This window comes from Nicotiana tomentosiformis, chromosome 8 (genome assembly GCF_000390325.3).
Source record: "Nicotiana tomentosiformis chromosome 8, ASM39032v3, whole genome shotgun sequence".
Taxonomy (NCBI): domain Eukaryota; kingdom Viridiplantae; phylum Streptophyta; class Magnoliopsida; order Solanales; family Solanaceae; genus Nicotiana; species Nicotiana tomentosiformis.
The window spans coordinates 85,558,310-85,582,969 of NC_090819.1; the positions used below are offsets into that span (position 1 = coordinate 85,558,310).

The 24,660-nt window shown below is 39.1% G+C and overlaps 2 protein-coding genes across 3 annotated transcripts; one reads left to right on the forward strand and one right to left on the reverse strand.

Moving 5' to 3' along the window:
- The first annotated feature begins 709 nt into the window (after positions 1 to 709).
- Positions 710 to 7,719, forward strand: LOC104100782 (psbP domain-containing protein 5, chloroplastic). 2 transcript variants are annotated; one of them, XM_009608102.4, is made up of 11 exons: positions 710 to 867; positions 952 to 1,109; positions 3,087 to 3,195; positions 3,794 to 3,843; positions 4,413 to 4,480; positions 4,568 to 4,666; positions 5,115 to 5,174; positions 5,306 to 5,365; positions 5,446 to 5,500; positions 6,669 to 6,718; positions 7,503 to 7,719. In XM_009608102.4, exons 1-11 carry the CDS (start codon positions 788 to 790, stop codon positions 7,599 to 7,601), a joined length of 888 nt encoding a protein of 295 aa, XP_009606397.1. In that variant the 5' UTR covers positions 710 to 787; the 3' UTR covers positions 7,602 to 7,719. The 2 variants fall into 2 exon arrangements, with proteins under 2 accessions (XP_009606397.1, XP_009606398.1); XM_009608103.4 differs by lacking the exon at positions 5,115 to 5,174.
- A 12,645-nt stretch (positions 7,720 to 20,364) lies between these two features.
- On the reverse strand, positions 20,365 to 22,218 carry LOC138897768 (uncharacterized). Its single transcript, XM_070183779.1, has 2 exons — positions 20,919 to 22,218; positions 20,365 to 20,864 (listed from the first exon to the last, which is right to left on the reverse strand). The coding sequence occupies exons 1-2, from the start codon at positions 22,216 to 22,218 to the stop codon at positions 20,365 to 20,367; spliced, it is 1,800 nt and encodes a 599-aa protein (XP_070039880.1).
- Between the last annotated feature and the right edge of the window lie 2,442 nt (positions 22,219 to 24,660).

Genomic DNA, 24,660 nt, shown 5'->3' on the forward strand with positions numbered 1-24,660 from the left:
AAAAAATAATATAAGAGTTTAATAGATCTTGACATATGAGTATATATGGAATAATAAAGAGATTGCTATATTTCAATAACACTTGATAAGATATTAATGATACAAACCATTATTTAAAGTAAATAACAATAGATGCACTTCATAGTCCTATTAAATATCACATCCCATGAGAGAATCACAAATATTTTTAGACATTGTCTAAAGAAAATTATATATTTATATGTCGGCCTGATTCAGATTTTTTTACTCAATACCAAACTTAATATTTTTAATCGATTCGATTTGACTTTTCGGTTTCATGCGATTTTTCGGTTCGATTTGAACAGTCCTAATTACAACAACAAAAAACTTAGTATAATCCCATAAGCATGACTTGTGGAGGAAAGTGTCTACGCATGCCTTATACCTAACTTACAACCCTAATTCCCGACTTCCATATCCTTCTATCAAGTTACAAATGCACATGTTATCAAGTTCCAAATTCCAATTTAGCATTTTCCAACTTTATAGCTATGAAGATTTAAATATTAGAAAGCGAATTTTCAACTTTAGCCTTGCGATTCTAAAATCAATTTTAAGATGGTTAAATTTTAAATTTCAGCTCTTCTTTAAATAAGAATCCAAAATATGGGTATTTGTGTACTTGCTTTTAATTGGCGCGAATGGTAATAAAAAAAATTGTCTGCCAACTAAAACAATCCATATATTCTACTATTTCAACTCAAGGCAAGCAGTAAAAGAGTTCCATATTAGGATATGAGCTAAATCCAAAAAGGCGAACCATACCATGGCAACAGCTCTGCTCTCATCTCCTCCTCTTCCATTATCTTCTTCATCCAACCCTTCTATCCTTCCCACCCGTTTAAAGTACTCCACTTTTCCTACTCATTTCTCCATTTTTATATCTCGTATTTGCCTCTAACAAAGAAATTTCCTTTTTTTTTTCAATAGAAACCAGAGCAAGATTCTATGGAAGCAAAAGAAATGTGGGAAAATCAGGGCTTGCTCAGAGTTTTGCAAAGAACCCGCTTTGGAATATGGGATTTTAAGAAGGGATTTGGCCTTCATTGCTCTTTCTTCTTCACTCTCTCTAATTTTCCCACTTTCAGGTAACAACAACTGTAAAGTTTGCATTTTTGAGTATCATTTTCTAGTTCCACATCACAATTTTTAATTTGGAGTACTTCAGTGAATTTATTCTTACCTTATCTATGCTGTTGTTTCCGTTTGTAATCATAGTGATAAGACAAAATATCTCATTATCATTTTTTAGTTTGTTGGTGTCTTTGAACTCCTTCCCCACCCAATAATTTAGACCCTTTTTGGTGGACAGAGTAACCCGGTACCTGTACTGGTCGGATGCAGGTACTCGGTGGAGTTAGTCGGGTGCGCACAAGCTCACCATTATCCAAAAAAGAAAAAGTTAGACCCTTTTTGGTGTAAATAGAGTTTGACTCTCCAAATAGTAATAGTGTCCTATAAAATAATAAAGAGGTATAATAATGTGTTTGGTAGTGAAGTGTCAAGGATATTATTTTGAAACGTTAAAAAGTAGTTTGAAATTATATGAAGTAATAGCTAGTTTATATTTGTTTGAATTGCTGGAGGGAGAAAAGTTTCCCATTAAAAGGTAGACAAATACTGTTAGGACTGATGAAATAAGTTCTCTTCATAAAGGGACGGTCTTTAATAGTATTAACTTAAAAATGCATGTTTAGGATGGTTATTTGAATAATCCGTTAAAGGAAAAAGAAATATTATATTAAATTTATTGCCAATGAAGGAAAGTGGTCAAGTAAAATGGGATTGATTAAGCATGAATGCCAAATCTCAAAAAAAATAAAGTTTCACCCTAAATCTTGTTACTGCTGATTAACCTATGTTATATGTATGCTTTTAGTCTTCATTTGGATGGCATGGAGGGAAATGAGGGATAAGTGTAGCATTGGCGTTAGTTTACCTTGTTAGACTACCTTAAAATGAATCAAGATGAAAGGAGACGGAGTGTCAGAGAGGAAGAAACGATATAAATACTACAGCTGATTCTAAATCAATGCTGGGTGTGTGGATGTTATTTGCATGTCCAATGCAAGAAACCGTTACATTCGTATACTGAAAAATACACTAGTCCTCTCCTAGTTGATTGATATTATAATTTATTTCCTTTTTGTGTAAATAAAAGAATAATGAGGCTTATTAACAGCAACACTGCAGCAGTTTTGCCTGCTGGAAAGGGTATCTTGTCTTTATGCTACCTAAAAACTAAGTGAAAATAGTTGCTGGGGGGGATTCCGGGCAGATTCCTTACTGTTTTTCTCAGGTGATATGGATAAAGAATGTTTGTGTAAAAGGGTCAGCATGATTTTGTATACGAATATAGTTGAATTTTTCTTCATATACTTAGATTAATGTAGAGAACCATGTTTCAAGAGAAAATATGGTTTTGTATTTTTCTAATCGCTTTTAGGTTTAATGAAGAGAGACTTTTTTTAGATAAGGTAATGAATTTCATATTAGGCATCAAGAAGATGCAAAATTTACAATGCAGGAAAGACAAAAAGACAATGTTAGCTCTATTACAAAAGGCATAGTCTAAAGTTAAGGAGTTAACAAAGTCCAAAAGGTGTCAGGGGAATTAACAGGGGAAAGATTACTCCAGCTACATAAACTTGCTAAACATCTAGCCTTAAGAATGTAATTTGGAGTAGAAATGCCCTCAAAACATCTTGCGTTTCTCTCTGTCCATGTACACCAGAAAATACAAGCTGGGATCATCTTCCAAACTTTCCTGCTGGATTTTCTAATCTTCCATGAACTCCAGCTAGTCAATGCATCTTTTACACTATCAGGCATAACCCATTTGAGACCAAAAGCTGGGATGAACATGTTCCATATGCCTATAACTGCTGCACAATGTAACAAAAGGTGCCTATTGGTTTCAATAGCCTGTTGACACATATAACATCTGTTGACAATGTGAAAGTTTCTCCTAGTGAGGTTGTCCTGGGTGAGGCATGCTTCATATAAGAGAGACTTGTTTGACTTGAGTTCCAATTTGATCTTCTCATACATGGTATTATATGCAGGTTTTAGTGCTGAGGAAGAGTTGAAAATGGGTTCATCTGTCGATGATGTAAATTCCTATTCCTACTTGTATCCTATAGAACTGCCTTCTAAGAAGTTTGTCTTCAAATGGTAAGCAATAGCTTGGTTACTAAATTCTTATCTGCTTTCCATTTGATATGTGTCTTTGGAATTATAAAAAAGGAAAAAAGAAAAAAAAAATATTTAGCCTGCATTGCTGGTTTCTTATGGAGTTGTACAGTAAGAAACAATAGACATGGTAGTTTTAGCCCAAAAGAAGCTTAGACCTTTGAAAATTCTAATGTATTTGATCGTCAAATATAGGTGAAAAAGACAAGTCGCTGAAGTACACATTCAAATCCTTCAGTACATTTGGAAAGTCCTAGGTGCCTTCAGGGACACACTTGACCGAACTCTTAGACATGAATTCAGTTGATCTCATCGTGCAAATGAGCACTTTTAGTTCAGCATTTGCCAAAAGCTCTATCCATTTTGATGTCCAAATCCACTTCTATTCTGTATAATTCATTTTTCCCGTTGACACAGTGTTTGCAGCTCACTTGACAACCATTATAGATTCGTTTATTCTTGTGGATTTATCTAACTTTATGCAAATGAGCTGTCCTTTTAATTTTCACCATATGAGAGAAACTCTCTTTTTTCATGCACTGCATCTTGTAGGAACCTCACTCTTTTCATCTATTTGAAGGGTGGAGACCAGAAAACCAGAGCGTTATTCATCGGCTGCGCCACTATCACGTAAGTTTGTGTAGCTTGTCTCCTGTTTCAAACGAAGGTGACATTTAAAATATGTAATTTATTCGATATTCTGGTTGGATACTAAGGAAGTCACTAAACTAGGTTAAAGTCCAAATTAAGTGGCAGTTTCTCCGAGCACCTAGGCCCTAGCATGGTGCACTTATACATACTTCACGTATCCCATAAAAAGGAAAAAAATTACTTAGAGCCCGTTTGGATATAAGAATTTTTTCACTTTTTTTCGAAATCAGTGTTTGGCCATAAAATTTTCAATTTTCACTTGAAGATGAATTTTGTAATTTTTCGAAAATTAGAAAAACTCCAAAAAGTTATTTTTCAAAATTTTCACTCAGATCACTTACAAAACTTCAAAAACAACCCAATATTATATTCATGTCCAAACACAACTCTAATTTTCAAATACCATTTTCACTTGAAAATTTTTTCACGTTTTTTTGGAATTTTACAATTCTTATGTCCAAACGTCCACTTAGAGTCACGGGCTTCTGAAATATACTTTTTGATTTTGATGTAATGGTTCTTTTGCCATCTGTTGATATATCATGCAGCTGATGCACGCCTTCGCATTGTGTCTGAACGAGTTGACATCATCGATAATCTCATCATTTCTGTTTCGGTATTTCGTCTACTCCTGTTCATTCTTCTTAACTTTGACAATCTTTTCCATTCTTTTGTCGAGACTTACTGCAATATGTTTATTCAGATAGGTCCTCCCAACTCACAGTTCTTAAAGTCAAAGGAGAAAAGTACATGGAGTGCCAAAGATGTTGCTGATTCTGTTTTGTCTGATAAGTCTGCTTTGGTAATGATTCTTTATCTCCAAAGGCAGCAGATGCATAATCGAGTTTAGCAAATATATGATGTGGTTTGTGGTTTGGATATCAACCCCCAGCTGCTTCTTGTAATATGTTTTACTAGTTTATCAGCTTTTGCTTCTATGCTAATACAATATGAACTTACAGATTGATTATTCAATTTGAGAAAAAATGTTATTAATTTTGAATTCATTACCTAGTGAAACCAAATTAGTTGCTTCATGCATCACAAAATTTCTCGTGAGATATTTGGTTGGATAAACTCTAAACAGATGGCATTTGGTTGTATCATTGCACATATTCTTCCACCGGCTGCATTATAAAACTTCTTGAAATGCATCACCCATTCTTTGTCCTTCTTTTTGCACGGCATATTGCCAAAACAAAAATCCATAATGGTATCTGTGTGAGGTAACATTTTATATGTTTCTACAGCGTGTAACCTCAACTCAGCGATTGGCTGAAAGTTCACTTCTTGATGCACATGCTTCTGAAGTGAGTATCTTTTCATCTACATGTTTAAATTTGTGTTATGTATTTGCATGAATTATCATTTGTGTAGTATTGAGCCCACTTTGTTCTTCGTGCACTCAGTCAACTTTTTCTTTTTATAACAAACTTATTAGATTGATGGTGAGCCCTATTGGTATTATGAGTACCTTGTACGGAAATCACCAACCAAAACAGTAAGTTCCCTCTTTAAGTTCAAATTTCTAAATTCTGAATGATCTTCTACAATTCTCATATTTCATGTTGTAATATGCAGGCTCAAGAAACAAATCTTTTTCGTCACTATGCTGCTTCAACAGCTGAGCGAGATGGTAAAATTGAGTTTTAGTTAGTGACTATTTTATTTTTTACTCTTCACATAAACATAATCTTTGGGACAATTGAAAATGTATTTTATTAATAGGAAGTGGTACTTTTTCTTTTTGGGATGTAACTATGGTATTTAAAATCATAACTCACTAATTTCTCCTTTAGCTAGTTAATACAATATTTCTGAAATAATTGTTTCATTAGCTAAGCTATTCTTTAGAAAAATTATAACTAGTCTGAGGTGATTCAAAAAATTAGGACATTTGACTTAAAGTGGAAAAGCTCATCTTACGTGCTGTCTTATTACTCGTGATATAGTACTAAATAATCTATTCCTTTAAGGTTTTCAGTTGATAATTAGAGCGGCTTTAGAAGGTTGGATAGAAAGGTGTTTAATTTTCTGGTTCTTGGACATGCTTGATCATTTTCCTCAAGCATATTCATTGCATTGGGTATGACATTAGTTATGACTTCGTTGGATTACACAGATTATTCTTGTTTGCATGTTTGCAGATTTCTGGTCTTTGGCCTACAAAAAGAGGACCCTATGTAAAAACTTATTAAGGAAATGACCAAATATCTTGGATGTAACATTTTCTGCACACACATGAATTTGTGAAGTGAATGTCTTATATAAAATTTAAGAATATGTCATCAATTTGGTCTTATAACTGTTTTCTAAATTTTCTATGTCTTATTTACATTTGATAAAGCTAAAGTCTTCTTTGAACATATAAATGTAAGTAATAAATTCAATATATGTTATACCTTTAACCAAAGTGATGCATCTTAGAATGCCATCAGCATATTCCTATATTGACATAGTAATTTGAAGATGCGTCTTTGTAATTGCATCAGCGTATTCATGTATTGACATAATAATCCAACAAGCAACAACAACAACCCAGTATAATCCCACTAGTGGGGTCTGGGGAGGGTAGTGTGTACGCAGACCTTACCCCTACCCTGGAGTAGAGAGACTGTTTCCGATAGACCCTCGGCTCCCTCCCTCCAAGAACTCCCCACCTTGCTCTTGGGGTGACTCGAACTCACAACCTCTTGGTTGGAAGTGAAGGGTGCTTATCACTAGAGCAATCCGACAAGCTTATATTGAAAATATATTTCACCTTGTTTGCTAGTTAGCTTATTGGAGAATGCGTGTCATTTCAGGTTATTTGTATACTTTTAGCGCATCCACTCTTGGCAAGCAATGGGACAAAGTAAGTGGTTCTATTTAGTGATTTTATTTAAAAATTTTATTATGAATTTATAATATCACACAATGGTATATCAATTAATTATACTACAGCATTGCCTTTACATGACTTGATACTACACAAATAGCCGTAGCAGAACCAGACTATTGAAGCAGATGAAAGATTTGCTGCTTTCTGTACTCCATTGAAATGCTCAAGAAATTTTAAAAGTAAAGCTAGTGACTAGACCACAATTTTTGGGTCATCAACGGCACAGTTCTATCTTGAGATCCTTTTGTGACATTCCCTTACAAGATTCAATTAAAGAGGTTTCATTTCGTGAAGATCTACATCACTGAAACCTTCTTGTCTTACAGGATTAATTTATCGTTTCTTTTAAAACATCATTACATGAAGCATAAGATTTTGCCTTAAAGGGCAGCACGGTGCACTAAGCTCCTGCTATGCGCACCGGAAGGGCCGGACCACATTGAGCTTGCTGTACGCAGCCTGACCTTGCATTTCTGCAGGAAGCTTACAACTCTTACCATTTCGTCAATAATCCCCTTCCATTATAATCTGCCTTCTTTATTTGATTTTTAGAAAAAAGAAAAATATTCTGCCTTCTTAATAAAACTTTGTATTACTTTTCTCGAGATGCACATTTTTGGCATGACACAATTTTGCTATACGCAACAATTTAATAGCGGGTCTAATATGCCTTCTACCTCCTTTTGCCTTTTTCCTGTTTTCCCCTTTGATATTTATGCTATGTTGCAAAATTCATGGTATAGTCTTTACTTTGCAGATGGGGCCATTCTTGGAAAAGTCGGTGGCATCTTTCCGACTTCTTCCTCCCACAGAAAGCTATGTTCCTCCGTACAAGGATCCCTGGAGGTTTTGGTGATTGTATTTCGAGGTGTGGCTAGGGTTACTATTGTGTCCCTGATAGCAAATAGTCAGAGATCCAAATGTGGTTAGCAAAAGTGAGAAATTACATTGCAGTTTTTTCTTTGATAAGGAAATATACTTCAAGCTAAGCTTGAACTTGCAACCAGCGTGTGTTAAGCAATTTTGGCACGAAACTCGTGCCAATGCAGCCGCTACACGTTTGTGAGACAACATTGCAATTCTTGAATGCAGTTTTGGTGCGATGTTGACTACAAATTCCCTTAGAGGCTTTTTGCCTGCCAATAGATCATCTCCAGGCTTGAGTTTTCTGCAAAATGCAGTTGCAGTTTATCTAGTCTCTTTTGCTTTTGAATGGGAAGTTCTATTAGATGAAGAGTATGAATGGCATTTGTAATATAGAGATGATATTTGGAGGACTTGTTTGTATTTTTCTGCTTACAGTGTAATTGCATGTTTCTCTGAAACGAAAATATATTTTTAAAAAAAGCTGCTTATGTGCTTGAAGGTGCTTTTCTTCAGTTTATGTGCTTTGGCCAAACAAATTCTGCTAGTATTAATTTGAGCAGAATAAACATAATGCAGCTCTTAAAATTTCCTAGACTACTCGTATCAAGAATTAATTCAGTTAGATTTAATGTAACTTAGCATTTATCTCATTCCTGCATAGTAATATATAAAAACTATATGTGAATTTAGATCTAGACTACATATTTCAATCAGTACTTCACTCACTTTTCCAGATTAGGACAACAAATCGAAAACTCTATTCTGAAGTTGATATTCTAATTTTTGAACGCTTGTTAATGCACACTTTGATGTTTAAATGATTATAATCATTAATGAAAAATGAAAAAGAATCATTTGTCTTTTTCCAAATTATGTCAGTCATGTTGTGTAATCATTTCAAGTATAGTTAAGCAAAATGCTTTATCCTATTCTATGTCAACTTATTTCTTTCCTTTCCTAATGTATCTAAATGAGAGTGCACGATCCCAATTTCCCTCAGTAGGATGTCGTGATGGCACCTAATCTCTAAAATTAAGTAAGCCTAACATATATGCGCAATATAACAGAAATAACAAATAACTCTCAAATACTCAACAACTACAATAAAGAAAACTCCGCAACTCAGCATATACAACTTTCCCAAAACCTGGTGATAACATGTCACAAGCTCTACGAATAAGTACTGATCATCCCTATACAACAATGTGTCTAAAAGGGAAAAGAAAATGAAGTAGACTAGATAGAGGGGGACTCCGAGGCCTGCGGACACGGGCAGATATACCTTGAAGTCTCCGAAGCTGAGCTTATCTCACTAGTGCCTGGACTAGTAGGAGATACCTGGATCTGCACAAAAGATGTGCAGAAGCGTAGCATGAGTACACCATAACAGTACCCAGTAAGTGCCAAGTCTAACCTCGGTAGAGTAGTGACGAGGTCAGGTCAAGGCCCTACGAGAATAAATAAGAAGTCGAACAGGTATATAACAGTGAAATAATAATAGCAATAGAAAGGAGACAATAAAGAAATACACCGAGATTAGCTACACTGAACTAAGGCAAATAATACATCACGGAAGGAAGACAAGGAAATGCTATGACACGGAACAAAGCAACAAAACACAAGTGAAGTAATGGAAAAGTATCAACACGAATCACTACCGAGGTACCGCCTCGTAGTCTAAAATCACAAAATATTTTACAATCTCTCCTTATATCACTGCGGGACCCTTGCATTTAGTTTTGAAAATTATTTTTCCCGCAATAGCTTCTCGCGTTTTAGCCCATCTTATCACACCACGTGGCTTCAAGTAGTTCCCCTACTAGCAACACGCATATCAAGCCTACCTTGTCTCACCGCATGCGTTTTAACCCCGAAATCTTATACCACCGTATGCGTATCAATATCACAATGTATCACAAATCACACCTCAAGTGTCTAATATCACAACTTGCCAAAGAAATCAACAATAATAGTGTTTTCACAATAAATAGCCCATGGCTCAATCACAATGTACTCAAGAGTCTCAACAATAACAACCGAAAGTGAATAACTCAACAAGAATAGTATTTCACAACTTAACACTTTGCCTCAATATGAATCACATCCTTTATAACTCAATACCAATTTCAATAACAAGATATTCTAAGAATAACAACTTCAAGTAAAGAATTCAACGGTTAAATAATGAATAAAGAATAGAGGAAATACGAACTTCAACTAAACATGTAGAGCAATTAATAAGTAAGAGATAAAGACAAGTAGAGCATGTGAAGATAGACTAATGATGATGGATATAACATGTTATGGTAACTCAATTAAAGGCATGGAAGGAATCTACATAGCTAAAACCGTGCAATTACCACATTTAATCCATGTACACACTCGTCACCTTGCTTACACGACTTTTACATATCACAATTAAAGCAAACCAACACCAAGCCTAAGGGAGAATTTTCCTACACAAAGTTAGGCAAGACACTTACCTCAAAATACGCAAACTCAATCTACTAGTAAGCCCTTTCCTCGATTATGCAACTCCGAACGACTCGAATCTAGCCAAAATAACTTCATACCATAAATATAAACTATAGAAAACTATTTCGAACAATAAAGTTACAAAAAATAGTCAAACCGGGACCGCATCTCGGAACCCGATCAATATTACAAAATCCGAACACCCACTCAATAATGAGTTCAACCATACAAGAATTACTCAAATCCGATCTCAAATCGCCTTTCAAATCCCCAAAATTTAGCCTAAGAAGTTTTTACAGTTTTTTCCAAATTTCCAACTCAAATAACTAATTAAAGGATAAAAATAACAATGTATTCGTGTAATATAGTCAAAACAGAGTTAGAATCATTTACCCCAATGAATTTCTTGAAAATCTCTCGAAAAATCGCCACAAACCGAGCTCTCTAGGTCCAAAAATAGATAATGAAATCAAACCCTCAAACCCACAAACCGATCGTTTTGTGCATTTGCACTCTGTTCAGCTATTTAAAATCTCAAGTAGCTTCGTATAATGTATTATGACCAGTGTGAATCGCCGGTTTTGGTTTTTTGAGGTGATTCAGAATTGGTTTGGAAGATTGAATTTCATGTTTGAAGCTTTAAGTTGAAAGAGTTGACCAAGTTTGACTTTTGAGTATTTGACCTCGGATCAGAATTTTTATGATTCTGCTAGGCCCGGATGATGATTTTAAACTTGTACGTATGCCCGGATTTGCATTTGGATATTTCTAGAAGGTTTTGACAGTAATTGGCGAAAGTTGGAAATTCGAAGGTTTGGGATGTTCATAAGTTTGATCGGGAGTTGACTTTGATGATATAGTGTTCGGAATTTGGTTCTGGGAATTGGAATAGCTTCGTTATGTCATTTGGGACTTGTGTGCAAAATTTGAGTTCATTCCGAGTTGATTTGATAAGGTTCGGCACGGGTTTTGGAAGTTGAAAGATTCAAAGTTTATTAAGTTCGATTTGAGGCGCGATTCATGGTTTTGTTGTCAATATGTAATATTTGAGGCCTCGAGTAGGTCCGTGTTATGTTATGGGACTTGCTAGTATGTTCGGACGGAGTCCCGAGGGGCTCAGGTGAGTTTTGGAATAGTTTCGGATCATTTCCATGATTTTTGGCACTGCTGATTTATGGTGTTTCAGACTTACTTCGCGATCGTGAAGATTGGGTCGCAATTGCATAGTGTATTAGTGGACCTGGCCTCTTCCTTCATCGTGGTTGCGACAGTGTTACCGCATTCGCGTACCTTTATGAGGCCTCAGCATTGCGTTCACGTTCTTCAGCTCGCGATCGCATAGGGTTGAGTTGAGAAGCTAGGAGCTGGAGATTTCTTCTTCACGTTCGCATTGGTCATGGAGATTGCGTAGTGCAGGTGCATGTGGTCATCGCATTCACATGGTTAATTTCGCGATCGTGTAGCGTATTGTTGGAGGCATTGGAGATTGTTCTTCGCGATCGCGAATGGTACTTCTATTCAGTGATTATAAGTACACTATTTTTGGGGGTTTCAACCATTTTATCATATTTGGAGCTATGGATCTCGGATTGAGATGATTTTTGAGGCAATTTTTACCACATAGATTGGGGTAAGTGTTCTCTACTCGATTTTGGTTATATTTCATGAATCCATCTTCATTTTGACATTTGATTGATGATTTCAAAGTGAAATTTGGGAGTTTTTGTCTAAAATTTCTTAAGGTGAATTTTTGAGTTTTGAACATTGATTCGGAGTCGGATTTGAGTGAAACTAGTATGGTTGGACTCGTAACTGAATTGGTTGTCAGATTTTGTAAGTTTTGTTGGGTTCCGAGGTACGGGACCGAGTTTGACTTTTTGGTTGACTTTGGGCTTTTGATTAAAGATTTGACCTTTATCGTTTGGGTTTGTTTGTTTAGGCATTATTTGATGTATTTGAGTTGCTTTTGTCTAGTTTCGAGCTGTTCGTAGGTTGGTACGCATAGGAGGGTATTTTTAGAGTATTGTTTGGCTTGCTCGGTATTGTATTCGACTTGTTCGAGGTAAGTAAAACTTCGAAACTGGGTGCTGAGGGTATGAACTCCTGAATATATGTGTTATGTGTTTGGTGTTGAGGTGACGCACATTCTAGGTGACAGGCGTGAGGGCGTGCACCGTATGAATTATGACTCGGATGATTATGTGGTTCTGTATAGTATTCTATCTTATCTTTATCCATGAAATTCCTACGTGTTAGAGTAATTGAGTTGTGATCCATGTTAGAAATCATGTTTAGGCCATGTACTTACTCTACTGGGACCCACTGAGGTCATTTCTATTGTTGAGCTATTTGCTTAAATTACAATTACATACTCAGTCATATTCATTTATTTTCATATCATATCTCAGTCTCTGTTATCATTTGTTGTCATATCATGTTATCATTATTTGGGCTGATTGGCATGAGATTTGCGAGCACGAGAGACTGAAGAGATTGATGATTGAGTGAGGCTGAGGGCCTGATTATGAGTGATAATTATGGGATCGGGCTGAACGTTACAGCAGGCCTAATTGTTGACTCAACACGGTTAGTGTTGAGGGGTGAGTCACTCTGTTATAGGTGAGCTTGTTCATGTTCTGATATGTTCTATGCGTTCCTCTCCTATGCTATGAGGGCTTGTGATTCATGGGTTATGTGCACACATGGTGCGGTTCTATTTGGGCCTTGTAGCGGAATTCGAGCTAGATGGTGATTGGGGTGTGGAATGGTTGATTGCGCATTGGTTATGGTCTTTTCGGGCTGTGGTATATTGTGTTATATGCTTCTCCATGGTTGTGGTAATGCATTTCGTGTACTTGATATCGAATTGCGTGTGGTTGTTGATTTTGAGCATTGTGGCTTGAGGTATTTCATAGGACCGATGTTTGGATGGGGTCACACATCGCATCAGAGTTATGTTGGGATATGATCCTTTATGTTAGATTTGTGTGTTTTGGTTCTACTGTATGTGATAGGTCCTTAGTATTGCGTTATGGTGGTACTTGTTGAGCTTGCTGGACGGTTATCTCATTTGAGCCATTTTCCATTTTTGGGTGCATTTGAATTATTGCGTATTGGTGCAGAAATTGCACGGTTTGAGGCTTAGGGCAATATTGGTGTGGCATGTCAGTAGAGTGGTTGTATTTGATGAGATGAGGTCATTGGACCTAGAATGGGCGTTATCAAATTTGATTGTGGTATATTTTGGAAGGATAATTTCACTGATCGAATTAGAAATTGGCTATAGTTCTTGTCGAAGGGGGGAGAGCTCCACGACTTGTTAATCTGATGGGTGGTTATGAGTTTCTGTATGTTTCCTTCATTATCGGCAATGTATGAAGGTTCTGAATGAGGTTTTATTTGATATGAGGTCTATTACCGGTATCGAGTTATTTTGAGCAGCTACTATGATCGAGAATTATTGCTACGAGTATGCGAGTCGTGTGGTATATTAGGTGATTACGTCTTCAGTTATGGTTATGGCTTGATATAGCTTGTTCAGACTTATACAATGTGTAGATACGAGATTTGGGTCTTGTAAGGAATTCCAGATGCTGGGAATTGGATTCTAATTTTACGAACTAAGGTTAGAGTAATTATCTTTAGTTATGTTGTGTTGTCAGGCTTAAATGGATTGGGGTGACGTGGGATCACCCCGGGTATGTGCATGGTAAGGTTACACGATAATTTGATGGCTTTGGAACGACTCTTGGCACGTTCGAGGACGAACATATGTTTAAGTGGGGGAGAATGTAACGACCTGACCAGTCATTTTGAGCATTTGCACCCCGTTAAGCTATTTGAAGTCTCGAGTAGCTTCATATGATATAATATGACATGTGTGAGTTGTCGGTTTTAGTTTTTCAGGTGATTCAGAATTGGTTTGGAAGAGTGAATTTCATGTTTGAAGCTTTAAGTTGAAAAAGTTAACCAAGTTTGACTTTTGAGTATTTGACCTCGGATCAGAGGTTTTATGATTCCGTTAGGTTAGGATGATGATATTGGACTTGGGCATATGCCTGGATTTGCATTTGGATATTTCTAGAAGGTTTCAACACTAATTGGTGAAAGTTGGAAATTTGAAGGTTTGAAATGCTCATAAGTTTGGCCAGGAGTTGACTCTGATGATATCGTATTCGGATTTTGGTTCTAGGAATTGGAATAGCTTCGTTATGTCATTTGGGACTTGTGTGCAAAATTTTAGTTCATTCCGAGTTGATTTGCTAAGGTTCGGCACGAGTTTTGGAAGTTGAAAGATTAAAAGTTCATTAAGTTCGATTTGAGGCATGGTTCATGGTTTTGATGTCAATATGTGTGATTTGAGGCCTCAAATAGGTCCTTGTTATGGGACTTGTTGGTACTTTTGGACAGGGTCCCGAGGGTTCGGGTGAGTTTTAGAAGAGTTTCGGATCATTTCCATGCTTTTTGGCACTGTTGATTTCTGGTGTTTCAGACCTTATTCGCGATCGCTAAGATTGGGTCGCGATCGCATAGTGTATTAGTGGAGCTGGCCTTTTCCTTCATCGCGTTCACGACAATGTTACCGAGTTAGCGTACCTTTGTGAGGCCTCAGCATCGCGTTTACATTCTTCAGCTCGCGATCGCATAGGGTTGAGTTGAGAATTATAGAGGTGGAGATTTCTTCTACGCGTTCGTGTGGGTCTTGTCGCGATCGCGTAGTGCAGGTGTATGTGGTCATCGCATTCGCATGGTTAATTTCGCGATCGCGTAGCGTATTGTTGGAGGCAATGGAGTTTGTTCTTCGCGATCACGAAGGATGCCTCGCGAGCGCGAATGGTACTTCTGTTTAGTGGTTATAAGTACTGTATTTTTGCGGGTTTCGACCATTTTATCATATTTGGAGCTATGGAGCTCAGATTGAGATGAAGTTTGAGGCAATTTTCACCACATGGATTGGGGTAAGTGTTCTCTACTCGATTTTGATTATATTTCATGAATCCATCTTCATTTTTGGTATTTGATTGATGATTTCAAAGTAAAATTTGGGGGGTTTTGTCTAAAATTTTATAAAGTGAATTTTTGAGTTTTGAAGATCGATTCGGAGTCGGATTTGAGTAAAATTAGTTTGGTTGGACTCGTAATTGAATGGGTTATCGAATTTTGTGAGTTTTATTGGGTTCCGAGGTGCGGGCCTGGGTTTGACGTTTTAGTTGACTTTGGGGCTTTTGATTAAAGATTCGACCTTTATCGATTGAGTTTGTTTCCTTGACATTATTTGACGTATTTTAGGTACTTTTGGCTAGTTTCGAGTCGTTTAGAGGTTGATACGTGCGGGAGGGCATTTCTAGAGTATTGTTTGGCTTGCCCATATTGGATTCGGCTTTTTCGAGGTAAGTAACACTTCTAAACTTGGTGCTGAGAGTATGAACCCATGAATATACGTGTTATGTGTTTGGTGTTGAGGTGACGCACATACTAGGTGACAGGCGTGTGGGCGTGCACCATGTGAATTATGACTCAGATGATTCTGTGGTACCTTGTAGTATTCTATCTTATTTTTATCCATGAAATTCCTACGTGTTAGAGTAATTGTAGTGTGATCCATGTTAGAAATCATGTTTAGGCCATGTACTTACTCTGCTAGGTCCCACTAAGGTCATTTATGTTGTTAAGCTATTTGCTTAAATTGCAATTACATACTCGGTCATATTCATTCATTTGCATATCAAATCTCAGTCTCTGTTATCACTTGTTGTTATATCATGTTAGCATTGTTTGGGCTGATTGGCATGGGATTTGCGAGCCCGAGAGATTGGAGAGATTGATGAGTGAGTGAGGCCGATAGCCTGATTGTGAGTGATGATTATGGGATCGGGTTGCACGCCGCAACATGCCATATTAGTTTCATATTCATTCATTTGCATATCATATTAGTGCTTCGGCAGGATCCGCTCTCCGGAGTCTGACATACCAGCAGTGAGCGCAGGTACCTACTGAGTGGGAGTGCCGAGTGATTGAGAGTGTTGAGTGATTGGGAGGTGCTGAGTGACTAAGCGTGCTGAGGGAGGTTGAATACCCCGAAAGCATGAGCACACGAGTTTATCACTATGGTGCATTACATTTGACATGCATACTTGGCATGTAGGTATAGAGATGCATTTCCTCATGCTGTACGGTATTGTGATATTCATGACTTCACATGCACATTGACATTTTGGCATAGAGATGTACTTTCCTCATGCTACATGAGATTTGAAATATCTTATCTTTTGTTGAAATCTTTTGATAAAAATCACAAATTTCTGACTTACTCATATTTTGGTGATTTCGGTGAAAGATTTGGGTTTTACTGTTATACTTGAAAAGCATGCCTATTTGCTGTAACTGTGAACGAGCTGAGCATCATATCCTTGAGTTATTTCTTGTACTACTTTTAATATGTTGTTATGAGTTGTTGTTGGCTATTGGTGTTGGACTCTGACCATTGTCCAAGCTCGTCATCACTTTCAACCTAAAGTTAGGTTTGTTACTTATTGAGTACATGGGGTCGGTTGTACTCATACTACACTTCTGCATCTTGAGTGCAGATTTTGGATGCTAATGTTGCTGTGTATGGCGGGAGCTGGCATTGAAGGTGTACATGCGTTCCGGTCCTAGCTGCCTCTTATTCTTGGTAGCTTTAGAATTATTAATTTCTTCATGTATTTTTCAAATAGATGATGTATTTATTTCATACACGCTTTGTAAACTCTAAATCTTAGAAGCTCATGATATCAATCTTTGTTTTTTTTGTATAAAAATTCAGTTGTATTATCATTACTTCTCTTAGTTAATCTCATCTGAAATGGATTACTGTTAAATTGGCTTACCTAGAGGGTTAGGTTAGATGCCATCACGACTAGTTGGATTTTGGGTCGTGACACCCTCGCGATCACGAAGAACAAAAATCAAGTTGCCCTCAAAGTACTCTTCGCGAACGCGAACCAACAGTCACGAATGCGATACGCAGACACCCCGACCTACGCTATCGCGAACCACCTCATGCGATCGCGAAGAACAAATCGCGTGAACTCCAGTCTCCTCCTTTATTCTTCGCGAACGCGGCCCAACTCACACGTTTGCGATTCACTGACTCCCAAAGCTTCGCGATCACAGACACCTATTCGCAAATGCATAGCACAAATTTACCAAGATGCCTGCAACACTCTTCACGATCGCGATCCCCCACTCGCAATCGCATATCATGTAACCAAAATAGAAAAATCAGCAGTCCCCCCCAAGTTTAAGATGCATCGAACATGATCCGAATCACACCCGAGGCCCTCGGGACCTCAACCAAACATACCAACAAATCCTAAAATATCATACGAACACGCTATAAGCGTCAAATCACATCAAACAACACTAAAACCACGAATCGCGCATCGATTCAAGCCTAATGAACTTATGAACTTCTAACATCCAAAACTAATGCCGATTCATACCAAAACAACTTCGATTGACTTCAAATTTTGCACACAATTCATAAATGACGTGACGAACCTATTCCAACTTTTGAAATCAGAATATGACCCCGATATCAATAAAGTCAACTCCCAGTCAAACCTCTCAACCTTCCAAAGCTTTAACTTTCTAACTTTCGCTAATTCAAGCCGAAACAACCTACAGACCTCCAAATCAACATCCGGACATGCTTCTAAATCCAAAATTACCATACGAAGCTATTGGAACCGTCAAAATTCCATTCCAGAGTCATCTACACAAAAGTCAAACTATGGTCAACTCTTTCAACTTAAAGCTCCCACTTAGGGACTATGTGTTCCATTTCACTCCGAAACTCACCCGAAACCAAAACCAAACACCCCCGGCAAATCATATAACAATAATACAACATAAAGGAGGCAATAAATAGGGGATTGAGGCTAAAATTCTCAAAACGACCACCCGTGTCATTACATCCTCCCCCCTTAAAACAAATGTTCGTCCTCGAACGAGTATAGAGACATACCTAAAGTAGTGAAAAGATGAGGATAACGGCTACCCATATCATGCTCGGTCTCCCAAGTCACCTCCTCGACTGGTTGACCCATCCACTGGACCTTCAACAAAGCAATGTTCTATGACCTCAACTTCTAGACCTGGTTGTCCAAAATGGCTACTAGCTCCTCAACAAATCCTTGTCCAACTGGACTGAGCTATAATCTAATAGAAGAGAAGGATCACCGTGATACTTCCAGAGCATAGAAACATGGAATACTGGATGAACTGCAGCTAGACTAGGTGGCAGTGCGAGCTTGTAGGCCACCTGTCCAATCCTCTCGAGAATCTCAAAAGGTCCGATATACCTAGGGCACAACTTTCCCTTCTTCCCGAACCTCATAACACCCTTCATTGGCGATACCCGGAGCAAGACCCGCTCCCCAACCATGAATGCAACGTCGCGAAGCTTCTGATCTGCATAACTCTTCTGTCTAGATTAGGCTGTGCGAAGTCGATCTTGAATCAATTTAACCTTCTCCAAAGCATCCTGAACTAGGTCAGTACCCAATAGTTTAGCCTCACCCGGCTTAAACCAACCCACCGAAAACCGACACCGCCTCCCATACAAGGCCTTATATAGAGCCATCTGAATGCTCAACTGGTAGATGTTGTTGTAGGCAAACTCTTCAAGCAGCAAGAACTGATCCCAAGAACCCCCAAACGTCATCACACATACACAAAGCATATCCTATAATATCTGAATTATGCGCTCGGACTGTCCATCCATCTGAGGGTGGAATGATGTACTAAACTCAGCCCACGTGCCCAACTCTAGCTGTACGACCCTCCAGAATCATGATGTAAATTGCATACCCCGGTCATAGATGATGGATACCGGCACGCCATGAAGTCGGACAATTTTGCAAATATAAACCTGAGCTAGCTTCTCTAAAGAATAAGTAGTCACCACTAGAATGAAATGACCCGACTTGGTCAACCTATCCATAATCACCCATACTGTATCAAACTTCTTTTGAGTCCGTGGGAGACTAATAACAAAATCCATGGTAACCCGCTCCCATTTCAACTCGGGAATCTCTAACCTCTGAAGCAATCCACCTGGCCGCTATGCTCACACTTCACCTGCTGACAATTTATGCACCAAGCTACATACTCCACTATGTCTTTCTTCATTCTCCTCCACTAATAGTGCTGCCTCAAGTCCTGATACTTCTTGGCGGCACCCGAATGAATGGAGTACCGTGAATCGTAAGCCTCCTAAAGAATCAACTCACACAAACCATCTACATTGGGCACACATAACCGGCCCTGAATCCGTAACACACTGTCATTCCCAATAGTAACCTCCTTGGCATTGCCGTGCTGAACCGTGTACTTGAGGACAAGAAAATGGGGGTTGTCATACTGATGCTCTCCGATACGATCATATAGAGAAGACCGAGAAACCACACAACCAAAACTCGAATTAGCTCCGAAACATCCAATCTAACAAACTGGTTGGCCAAGGCCTGAACATCCAATGCTAATAGCCTCTCCGCTGCTGTTAGATATGCTAAACTTCCCAAGCTCTCCGCCTTATGACTCAAGGCATCGGCCACCACATTCACCTTCCCGCAATGATATAGAATTGTGATATCATAGTCCTTAAGCAACTCTAACCATCTCTGCTGCCGCAAGTTAAGATCTTTTTGTTTGAACAGATGTTGTAGACTCCGATGGTCAGTATAGACCTCACAAGTGACACCGTACAAATAGTACCTCCAAATCTTCAAGGCATGAACAATAGCTACTAACTCAAGGTCGTGGACATGATAATTCTTCTCATGTACCTTTAACTGTCTAGACGCGTAGGCAATTACCCTACCGTCTTGCATCAACACCGCACTGAGGCCAATCCACGATGCATCATAGTACACTGTGTAAGACCCCGAGCACGTAGGTAATACCAACACTGGGGTTGTAGTCAAAGTAGTCTTGAGCTTTTGAAAGCTCTCCTCATACTCCTCGGTCCATCTGAACGGAGCACCCTTCTGGGTCAATCTAGTCATAGGTGCAACAATAGATGAGAAACCCTATACAAAACAACTGTAATACCCTGCAAAACCAAGAAAACTCTGGATCTCAGTAGTTGAAGATGGTCCGGGCCAACTCTGCACTGCTTCAATCTTCTTCGGATCTACCTTGATCCCTTCACTCGACACTATATGACCCAAAGCCACCACCGAATCAAGCCAAAATTCACACTTTGAAAATTTTGCATTCAATTTCTTTTTCTCTTAAGGTCTGATGCACAATCCTCCGGTGCTGCTCATGATCCTGCCAGCTCCAAGAGTACACCAAGATGCCGTCAATAAACACAATGATGAATGAGTCAAGATAGGCTGGAATACAATGTTCATTAAGTGCATGAATGTTGTTGGGGCGTTGGTCAGCCCAAATGACATCACAAGGAACTCATAATGACCATACCAAGTCCTGAAGGTAGTCTTCACAATATTCGGATCCCGAATCTTCAACTGATTATAGCCTGACTGCAAATCAATCTTTGAGAACACTCTGGCATCCTGTAGCTGATCAAATAGGTCATCAATGTATGGCAATGGATACATGTTCTTCACTATAACCTTATTCAACTGCCAATAATCAATAGACATGCGCATAGAACCATCTTTCTCCTTTACAAACAAGATCGGAGCACCCCAATGTGATACATTAGGACGAATGAAACCCTTATCAAGCAACTCTTGCAAATGCTCCTTTAACTCCTTCAACTCCACTGGGGCCATACGATATGGTGGAATAGAAATGGGCTGAGTGTCCGACAACAAACCAATACCAAAATCGATATCCCTATTGGGTGGCATGCCCGGAAAATCCACCGGAAATACATCTGGATAGTCCCTCATTACCGGAACTGACTCAACGGCAAGAGTATCAACACTGACATATCTCACAAAGGCTAGATATGCCTCACACCCCTTCCTAACCATCTGCTGTGCCTTAAGGAAAGACACTACCCTGCTCGGAACATAATCCAAAGTACCCCTCCACTCCAATCGCGACGTTACTATCTTGGCGTGACAATAAAGAATAGAATGATAGGGTAACAACCAGTACATGCCCATAATAACATCAAAATCTCCTATAATGAGCAACAATAGGTCAACTCTGATCTCAAAACCACCAAGAACAACTAAACACGACCAATACACACGGTCAATAATAATGGAATCCCCTACCGGAGTGGACACATAGACAAGAGAACTCAAGGAATCATGGGATATACCTAAATATAGAGCAAAGTAAGATGATACATAGAAATAAGTGGAGCCTGGATCAAATAAGACTGATGCATCTCTATGACAAACTGGAGCAATACATGTGATGACTGAGTTGGATGCAACCGTCTCTATCCTAGTCAGAAGAGCATAATATCTAGCCTGGCCTCCCCCTGTAGGGCGAACCCTACCTACCCGACCTCCATCTCTAGCTGGCTGTGTACGTGGAGTGTCAACTGGCGCGGTAACCATGACCTGAGAAGTCTGGGGTGCCTGTGAAATACGTGGAGCCTGAGTAGACTGTGGAGGTGCACCCCTCCTGAGTCTGGGGAAGTCCCTCACCATATGACGAGTATCACCACACTTAAAATAAGCTCTCGGAGGATGTGGTTGCCGAGACTGGCTCGGGCCTGGTCGGCTGGACTGACCACTAAGAGCACCTCGTGCAGGAGGTACACTAGATAGTGGCGGTGCATAATCGGCGACCTGAGACATAGGAGTAGTCGGAATACCACTAGAAGCTGGAAGTACTAAATGAACAGGATGGGTCACATAGACTCTACCATGACGGGCTACAACTGGGGCACGGGCAGCACTATATGTGCTAGAATCTCGAGGCCTCTTGACCTCCCTCTCTTCTCTCTCCCATCCCCATATACCCTCTAATCTTTGAGCGATTTCCACCACGTGTTGGTATGGGGTATCGGTCTCCAACTCTCGAGTCATGCTGAATCTAATACTGTGGTTGAGCCCCTCAATAAATTGACAAACTCGCTTTTTGACTGTGGAGACTAAAGCTGGTGCATGTCTGGACAACTCGCTGAACCTGGTAGCATACTCCGACACGGTCATAGCACCCTGGCACAACTGCTCAAACTCTGCGCGCCATGTAACCCGAAGACTCTGGGGAACAAACTCTCTCATGAACATCTCTGAGAACTGAGCCCATGTGAGTGAAGCTACCTCGGCCGGGCTACCCAACTCGTACGCTTGCCACCACTGATAAGCCGCTCCCTTAAGCTGGAATGTAGTAAAAACAATGCCACTCGACTCCACAATACCCATAGTACGGAGGATACTGTGGCACTCCTCAAGAAAACCCTGTGCGTCCTCTACAGCTAGCCCGTTGAATTTAGGAGGATGGTACTTCTTGTACCTCTCGAGCCTGATCTGCTCCTCCTCAGATGTTGCTGCCTTAACCTCGGGTTGAACTGGGACAACCGGCTGCACTGGTATGACTTCTGGGACCTGGTCAACCTAGACCCACTGATCTGGGGTATGGGCTGCGGGAGTCTGTGCTCCTCCCCCAGCTTGGGATGTGGCCGGTGCAAGTGAGATCAATCCTTCTTGAGCTAGAGTACCAAATATGCTCAAGAACTGGGCGAGGGTCTCTTGAAGTGCGGGGGTAGTAACAGGCATCTTAGATGCTTGCCCCCCAACTGGAGCTACTGGTGGCTCCTCTGTAGCACCTCGGGCAGGTGCTCTGGATGCACCATGTGCCAGTCCGCGGCCTCTTCCCCGACCTCTCGCTGCTCTAGCAGGGGCGCAGGTGTCAGATCATCCGATCCAGCTGTGCGTGTCCTCACCATCCGGGAGATAGTAGAAAGACAGAGAATTAGGATTTTGAAGTCAATAAATTCGCACGATAAGGAATCAAAGAAGTAAAATTTTTCTAACAGTTCCATAGCCTCCCGAAGATAAGTACAGACGTCTCCGTACCGATCCGCGAGACTCTATTAAACCTGCTTGTGATTCATAATACCTATGAACCTAGAGCTCTGATACCAACTTGTCACGACCCCAATTTCCCTCCGTCGGATATCATGGTGGAACCTAATCTCTAAGACTAGGTAAACCTAATATACATGCGGAATATAATAGAAATAACGAATAACTCTCAAATACTCAACAACTATAATAAAGAAAACTCTGCAACTCAGCATATACAACTTTTCCAAAACCTGGTGATAACAAGTCACAAACTCTACGAATAAGTACTGATCATCCATATACAACAATGTGTCTAATAAGGAAAAGAAAATAAAGTAGACTAGATAGAGGGGGACTCCGAGGCCTTCGGACGCCGGCAGATATTCCTTGAAGTCTCTGAATCTGAGCTCGTCTCACTAATGTTTAGACTGGTAGGAGGTACCTGGATCTGCACAAAAATATGTGTAAAAGCGTAGCATGAGTACACCACAACGGTATCCAGTAAATGCCAAGCCTAACCTTGGTAGAGTAGTGACGAGGTCAGGTCAAGGCCCTATTGGAATAAATAAGAAGCTGAACAGGTATGTAGCAGTGAAATAATGATAGCAATAGAAAGGAGACAATAAAGAAATACACTAAGATTAACTACACTGAACTAAGTCAAATAATGCATCACGGAAGGAAGACAAGAGAATGCTATGACACGGAACAAAGCAACAAAACACAAGTGAAGTAATGAAAAAGTATCAACAAGAATCACTACCGAGGTACCGTCTCGTAGTCTCAAATCACAAAGCATTTCACAATCTTTCCTTATATCACCGCGGGAGCTTGCATTTAGAAAATTATTTTTCCCCAAATAACTTCCTTTGTTTTAGCCCATCTTATCATACCGCGTGGCTTCAAGTAGTTCCCCTACTAGCAACACGCATATCAAGTCCACCTTATCTTGCCGCATACCTTTTAACCCCGAAATCTTATACACCGCAAGCCAATAGGCTCTGCAAAATGCAGTTGCAGTTTATCTAGTCTCTTTTGCTTTTGAATGGGAAGTTCTATTAGATGACGAGTATGAATGGCATTTGTAATATAGAGATGATATTTGGAGGACTTGTTTGTATTTTTCTGCTTACAGTGTAATTGCATGTTTCTCTGAAATGAAAATATATATTTTTTAAAAGCTGCTTATGTGCTTGAAGGTGATTTTCTTCAGTTTATGTGCTTTGGCCAAACAAATTCTGCTAGTATTAATTTGAGCAGAATAAACATAATGCATCTCTTAAAATTCCCTAGACTACTCGTATCAAGAATTAATTCAGTTAGATTTAATGTAACTTAGCATTTATCTCATTCCATGCATAGTAATATATAAAAACTATATGTGAATTTAGATCTAGACTACATATTTCAATCAGCACTTCACTCACTTTTCCAGATTAGGACAACAAATCGAAAAATCTATTCTGAAGTTGATATTCTAATTTTTGAACGTTTGTTAATGCACACTTTGATGTTTAAATGATTATAATCATTAATGAAAAATGAAAAATAATCATTTGTCTTTTTCCAAATTATGTCAGTCAT